The sequence below is a fragment of the Salvia splendens genome, chromosome 2, assembly GCF_004379255.2.
Source record: "Salvia splendens isolate huo1 chromosome 2, SspV2, whole genome shotgun sequence".
NCBI classification, from domain to species: Eukaryota; Viridiplantae; Streptophyta; class Magnoliopsida; order Lamiales; family Lamiaceae; genus Salvia; species Salvia splendens.
This window is the reverse complement of record NC_056033.1, coordinates 24,185,434-24,193,319: the sequence shown is the minus strand read 5'-3', so window position 1 is coordinate 24,193,319 and position 7,886 is coordinate 24,185,434. Positions and strand designations below refer to the sequence as shown.

The 7,886-nt window shown below is 42.2% G+C and overlaps 1 protein-coding gene across 1 annotated transcript; it reads left to right on the top strand.

Annotated features, from left to right (window-relative positions):
- Positions 1 to 3,194: 3,194 nt before the first annotated feature.
- Positions 3,195 to 3,578, top strand: LOC121776822 (tetrapyrrole-binding protein, chloroplastic-like). The gene has a single exon (XM_042173986.1). It carries the CDS (start codon positions 3,195 to 3,197, stop codon positions 3,576 to 3,578), a length of 384 nt encoding a protein of 127 aa, XP_042029920.1.
- Positions 3,579 to 7,886: the final 4,308 nt, after the last annotated feature.

Here is a 7,886-nt window from a genome sequence, read left to right as displayed (position 1 = left end):
ACCTGCTGATATCATGAATCAATTCCTGAGCCAGGAGCACATTATCACTAAGCAAGCGACCCTTGACAAAACCGCTCTGGTTCGGCGCCAATACTAGAGGAAGCAGTAGCGCCAAACGCGATGTCAAGATCTTGGTGATGATCTTGTTGGTCACATTGCAAAGGCTAATCGGCCTGTACTCCGCCCAGTTCGCCGGGCTTGCCTTCTTCGGTAGGAGTATGATGGTCGTGGCTGTGAAGCTGCGGGGCATAGGGGCCCCCAAGAAGAAGTCCTCCACTGCTGCCACCACCTCTGCTCCAACGATGTCCCAACAGTGCTGGAAGAACAGGGACGAGAAACCATCCGGTCCAGAGGCGCTGTCTCCACTGATGCCAAAGACCGTCGCTCTCACCTCATCTGAGTCCGGGACTGCACAGAGGCCCTCGCGGTCCACTGAGTCTGGAAGGCTGCTCAAGAGATCAAGGTCCGGCTGCTCCAACTGCTCAACGTCTGTCGTGAGCAGCTGCTGAAAGAAACCTACCGCCGACTGTCTGATATCGTCCTCTGACGTGAGAGTCTGTCCTCCTGCCTGAATGGCGTGAATCCGTGACTTCACCCGCTTCTGTCGCACCCACCCATGGAAGAATTTGGAATTTCTTTCGCCTTCTGTCGCCCACCGAATGGCAGCCTTCTGCTTCCAGAAATCCTCCTCCATCCTAGTGCAGAGTACATAGAGAGCGGTGCATCGGCTGAGCTCACTCCTATGGGCTCCCGTGGGATCCCCGTCGTAAGCCGCCTGCGCAACGGTAACTGCCTCCTCTGCCTCCCTCAGCCTCTCGAAGATGTTCCCAAAAACCTCTCTGTTCCATCCTTTGAGAAAATTCTTCACTCTGCTGTATTGATGTTGAGATTGTTGCCGATGCCTAGTTCGTTTGACTCGAATGTGAAATATAATGATATAGACTCGAATACGTGCCTATCTATGCCTGCGAAGATAGAAGGCTTAAGAGGTAGTCTGGTCCGAACAATTGAACAATAGTTGTGAATTAACAACTTATTAACCTTTTTCCTAAGCGATGGTTGAACGAATGCTTATAAGTTGAGGCTAACCCCTAATTTGCCAAACAGAGGAAATGGAAGTCGAGCATCACGGGTCTATCCATCGCCTTCATTCTAACACTAGACTTCCCTTTCCTCTTATGTTCGGAAAATTAGGGGTTATAGCCCCAACTTATAGCATTCTTTCAACCATCGGTTAGGAAAGAGGTTAAATAAGTTGTCAATTCACAACAATTGTTCAAGTGTTTGGACCAGACTCCCTCTTAAGCCTTCTATCTTTGCAGGCATAAGCACATATTCGAGGCTATATCGTTATATTTCACATTCGCACATCCACTTCAATATCTCGCAAGAAGTGTTAATGTTCATTTTTAAAATTCACCTTTTTCAAATATTTCTAACACACGAATATTTTCCCCCTTGTACCTCCCAATGTCCGAAAAAGATTTTGACTTAAAGTCATTATCACTGAACACTATTCAACTTCAAACATTTTCTCAAAAACTCAAAAGTCTCATTTTTCTCAACCTCATCAAACCATATTCATCTTTCTCATTTGAAAAACAAATCATACATTTTTTCGTGGTTGAGCATGATGTATCGGGCGTTGAGCCTTTCGCATTTGAATGTGTTTTGTCTGAGGATACAAATCTAGACCAAGATTGAAAAAAGACATTCGAATACAGAGCTTGAAAGATCTTAAGCTTTGAACCACTCTGTCACGTCAGCCGTTTGTAAGGATAGAAAGAACATTTGATCACGACTAGAGGAGGATGTAAGAAGCGGGTAAGAAATGGAAATTGAAGTGAAATCATACTTGGACAAAATTTGAGTTTAATGTATCTTAGAGCAAAAGCAACATTATACAAAATAATAAAGTCTTAGCGGAAGCATTCGATAGAAAGATTGACGGCATGTGTGAATACACGACTCATTTGGTACAAAACAACAAGTACACTTCAAAGGCTTCACTCAACACCCACCATGACTTGTCATTCCTCAACCTGCATATTTTTAAAACACATGCAAGGCTAAGTACTTGATGTACTCAGTGAACAATTGCCAAAATAATATTTAATAAAATAGATTTGAGTATTTTTTATTATTCGGCGGCAACCCGAGGCATTGCCTGCGCCCACGAACTCCTTTGGCTCCTCATATTTTTTTCGAAATGTAGGATTAAATCCCAAGATTTAATTAAGCACACGATAACTTTATGTAATTAATTTCTTCAAATTAATTATTTCGGGTTTAAAATAAATAAAACCCCATGACTAATTAGGATTCCTGCCCAATTATAATTATTAAAATAATCCTCCAAGCTAATTAATTAATCTGGCCAAAACTCAAAAAGAGAGGCCCAATTCTAAATTAAGTCAGCCAAGCCCAAAACTTAATTATTTCAAAATTTTAGTGGCACAATCATATCCCACGACAAAAAAAGGGGAGAATGAGTCTCCTCATTCACGAGTCGCCTCTTCTCCCCCAAATTGAGAAAGCCCCAACTTCGTCGCCTCCTTTACTCCAAAATTAACGAGAGATTTTAGAAAAAGATATTAAATTACCTTTCAAAATTTGGGATTAATTTTGTTGGCCTTTTAAAATTTGGAATCATGCCATACGAATTTTTTTACGATAAGAGATTTTTACATATTTTTTTCTATTCTTTTTTCATACTATTTCCCTCACTATATTTATAAATTGACAGAATTATCCACCTAATTTAAATCTCAATTCTTTAATTGTTCGACCAAAATAAGGGCTTGTTCACTTTGCTTTATTAGAAATGCATGGATTTAATTCTAGTGAGAATTGAGATTCGTGGAGCCCAAATATTGGTTAATCAATTCGTGTGTTTAGTATTTAAGATATCAACTCAAAAATGCGTTTATGATATATTTATATGTGAGTAAAGGCTAAACTGGTCCTGAACATATGCCAATTTTACGATTTTGGTCCTAAATTTTATCTTTTGAATTTTTGCATTCTGAACATTTCAACTCGGATCACAATCGGTCCTACACTAATTGTTTCGTCTATATTTAACGGTCAACGGTATTAAAACCGATTTTGACACATCATCTTCTCCGTCAAAATACTCAACCTCACTATACCTCCTCCGGCAGCACCTCGCGGAAAAGACCTTCGGCAGGCCGATGAGGAGACGCGCCGCCGGCGAGGCGCTCAGGGAAATCGACGCGCTGTGGCGGCAGCACAACGACGGGAAGTTCGGTTACAGCGTGCAGCGGAGGATCTGGAAGAAATTGAATGGGGATTTCACGACGTTCTTCATCAAGGTGGGGTGGATGAAGAAGCTAGAGAGCTCAGAGGTGGAGCATTACAATTACAGGAGCTTTCCGGCGGAGTTTATGTGGGAGATGGAGGAGGGGCCGCCGGAGGGGCATATGCCGCTGACGAATGCGCTGAGAGGGACGCAACTGCTCAGCTGCATTCTCAGTCACCCGGATTTTGATGGAGCATATGAAGGATCAAAATCGGGTTTAATACAGTTGACCGTTAAATATAGACGGAACAGTTAGTGTGAGACTGATTGTGATCTGAGTTGAAATGTTCAGAATATAAAAATTCAAAAGATCTAGGACCAAAATCATAAAATTGACATATGTTCAGGACCAGTTTTGACATTTACTCTTTATATGTTTTCTTATCTAACGCGTATGTTTTCCGTTACACTCAATTTTTGCTATATCCACAAAACTGAACACACCCTAACTTTTCTAAAATTCTGAAAACAAAATAAAAATTCACGCTTAGAGCATCCACAACGGTGGCCGTCCCGGCGGACGTCCGACCGGCATGCCGGACGTCCGCCATTAGGCGAGGGAGGGACGGATACGGACGTCCGCTGCGGACACCGGAGTTCCGTCGCATTCCGAAGACGTCCGTCGTGACGTCCGCCGTTGTGGGTTCTCGATGGACGTCCCAACGGACATCCCGATTTTTCATTAAAAAAAAACTATATATATATACGGCTCGTTGAACTTCATTTAATTCGCACCACTTGTTTTAACGAGTTTCTCTCTCTACGTTTCTTTTATATATCCAGAATGGTTAGTGGTAGTGGTAGTGGTAGTGGTGCGGGTGGTAGTCGTGGAATTTCTGATGACGTACGTCGGCGAATTAGAGAACAGTTGCGGGCTGTTACGTCCAGGGAGATAAAGCGCGCGATATAAGCGGCCTTGCAGCAGCCGGCGGTACCTCGACCTATCCATCGTCGAACTATAGTACTCCGGGACCACATCGCTGCACACCGTCGGTTGCATGAGGACTACTTCGCTCCGGAACCGCGGTTTGGGGAGAACATGTTCCGGCGACGTTTTAGGATGCATCATCCGCTATTTCTGCGTATCGTGAGCGCTTTAGAGCGTCGATACGAGTATTTCAGGATGAGGGAGGATGCGGTTGGTAAACCCGGTCACACGCCCATACAGAAGTGCACTGCCGCAATCAGGCAGATGGCATACGGAGGTGCGGCCGATATGTTCGATGAGTACCTCCACATCGGTGAGACGATTGCCCGCGATTGTCTGAAGTATTTTTGTGAGTGCGTTAGGGAGATATTCGGGGATAGGTATCTTCGGATGCCTACCCCCGAAGATTGCCAGGCTCTGATGGATATGCACGGGAGTTAGCACGGGTTTCTGGGAATGTTGGGCAGCATAGATTGTATACATTGGGAGTGGAAGAACTGCCCCGTCGCCTGGAAAGGAGTGTACACTACCGGTTTCAAGGGCAAGAATCCCACTATGATCCTTGAAGAGATAGCTGACTACCGGCTGTGGATTTGACATGCTTATTTTGGAGTAGCCTGGTCAAACAACGACATCAATGTCCTGCAGTCATCGCCCATTTTCAACGACCAGTGTATGGGTGTTGGTCCGGCCGTCAATTTCGTCGCCAACGGCAACCAGCACAACATGGGCTATTATTTGGCGGATGTGATATACCCTATGTGGCCCGTCTTTGTGAAGACGATCAGATACCCCATAAAAGAAACGAAGGTCTATTTTGCGGGTCGTTAGGAGGCAGCCCGCAAGGATGTAGAACCGGCATTTGGTGTGCTCCAGGGTCGATGAGCGGCAGTGAAGGGCCCATCACGACTGTGGTATATTGACAGCATCGCTGATATCATGTACGCATGTATTATTATGCACAACATGATTGTCGAAGATGAAAGCCCAGCACTGACTTATTGGGCCAATGATGATGTTGATGTTGCTGGTCCAAGCCACGACGTGGCTACCGCCAATGTACGTAAGGGGATACCCTATGAAAAGGCCGATCGAGTCCGTGCAATTGCCGACATGCGCCAACGACAAGCTCATATTCGACTCCAGAATGATATTCTTGAAAAGATATTGACGCGGAAGGGCCGTCGTTGATATTTAGAATGTAATTTGTTTAGACTTTTTTTTGTTGAAATGTACTTTTTTATTTAATTCTGTAAATTGATTAATTCTAAAAATTGTTTAATTTGGTGAATTTGTGAATTTTTATTATTGTGGGATGTCTATCGGGATGTCCGCCATTGTGTAGTGGGATGTCCTTATGACGTGGCAGTGCAGTGGGACGTCCTTATGACGTGGCAGAAGGTGGTTTTGGGAAGTCCGTCGGGGATGTCCGCCGAGACAATCCGTCCCACTGTGGATGCCCTTACAGAAAACAAAATCGTCCGTCCACCATCCTCCTCCTCCACCGCGTATCTGATACTTTTATTTTTTGCACTTGTATTTGATGCAAGACTTTTATTTGTCTGAATATGCTCACATTTGCTCACACACACACTCTCTCATATTTTAATTTTGTGGGATTTTCTTTTCTTTCTCCTGTAATATGTTTTTTTAACAAATAATTTCTAGAATAAAAATTTAATCTTATGAGCTGCAGTTCATTAATTTTAGGATAAAATTTTCAACTTTTTTCGATATAAAAATCTAATCTGAATAAAATAAAATAAATGGGAGTAGATTATCCATGTTTCCGTAAGTGTATTTATTTTATTTTCAGAAATTTAGAAGTGTTTTAACGATGCGTAGAAGAATTAAAGAATTGGGCAAATCTTATATGAGTAATTTGGTCAATTTATAAATGTTGTGCGGAAAATAATACGAAAAAAGAAAAAAAATGAAAAAAGCAAAAACCTCTTATTCTGAAAGGTCAATCAATATGATCCATTTTCCTGAATCTCTCAAAATTAACGGACGACACCGTTCGCCGCTGTTGCTCAGTGGAGCTCGCCGCCTCCGTTCACTGCTAGCCACCCTTTGCTGCTGTTCAGGTAGTTCAATTCACCCTGGATTCTCATATTCCGTCAATGTAGCGTCGTTTAGGCCATCTCCAACCATTTACATCAAACTCAAACCCATTTTTGAGTATATATCACATCAAAAAGTAGTTTTACTTCAACCATTTACACCAAATTCACAATTTACACTATTTTTTGAGTTTTTGTTTCCCAAAATTTTTGTAGTAATACCATATTTGGTGTTGTTTCGTAAAAAACACCAAAAATGAGTTTGATTTTGGGGTATGGTTGGAGATGATTTGTACACCAAAACTCATTTTTGGGATATGGTTGGTCTTGGAGATGGTCTTAGAGGTGTTCAATTGGCGTCGTTTTGATTTATGTTGTCGAGTTAGACGAGTTCAAGCAGATGTGTTGAAAGTTTGTGATTCAACACGTGATTTATGATTCATAGGATAGAATATATTGTAGGAAAAAACGTGTGGAATTGTGAAAAGGCTAGGCCTTTGGCCTTTCACTTCCATATTTTTATGAGGTGTCTTGAAGGTTTTACCTTTTGGAGTCCAATTTCCTATCCTAAAAATAGGTAGGATTTGGAAGAAGAGATACACAACAAAAACAAATCACTCTCTCTTCTCTCTAGCTTAAGCTTTATAGTTCGCATTAGGAGCATTGCATTGCTCGGTTCTCGCCTCCAATTCAAGTTCGCCGGTGCCTACGAGTTTGAGGTGCTTCAACTCGATAGGAGGAAAGTCGTTTCATCTTTGGGGACATTACGCCAATCCGTGAGCACTAGCCGGGGCATATTTCATCTTGCGGAGAGAGGGATACCTCGACTCAACTTGAAGAATACTATAGTTTGCATCTCTTTACTTTCGTTGTAATTTATATTATTATATTTACCTTCCAGTTTTGTTCTTTTGTAATAGCAAGAGTTTTCCCGTGTAAAGGCTACAATATTTCCAACAATCGCAAGACGAAATATTGTACTCTTGTTGAAATCATGTCGACCGAAGCTGGAGGAAACATGAAATTCAAAGCTGGAATAAAACAACGAACGGTCGCAATGTCAATGCGCCATGGAGTGGTTAATTCCTTGAGATCTATTCTCTTGAGAATGATGTTTATCGTTTGTCATTTGACAAGCAAGACCAATTTAGACTTGGTAATAGTAATTGGGATGCAGGGGTTGATGAATATACCAATGCACATTTGGTTCAATATAATTGTGTACTTATTGTTGGAAACAATACTGTACAAATTATTTGAACGTGTTGTTATAAACAACAAAGATCACGAGGTGATCGCAATGGTCTCCGACGTGGACCATGGTAATAATCCAAATGAATGGTTTGTTGATACGGGTGCCACATGTCATTTGTGCTCCGAGAGAAGCGTTTTTTCTACTTACAAATCTGTTGGAGGTAGAAAAGTACGTATGGGAACCAAGCCTCTTCCGAGGTGGTTGGTGTGGGTAATGTGTTCCTAAAATTAGGATCCGGAAAGGTTCTTACCCTCAAGGATGTGCTGCATGTCCCAGACATCTGAAATAATTTGGTGTCAGGCTCACTTCTAGTAAATC

Coding starts and splice junctions, on each gene's coding strand:
- LOC121776822 (XM_042173986.1), top strand. CDS start 3,195: ATGAGGAGACGCGCCGCCGGCGAGGCGCTCAGGGAAATCGACGCGCTG.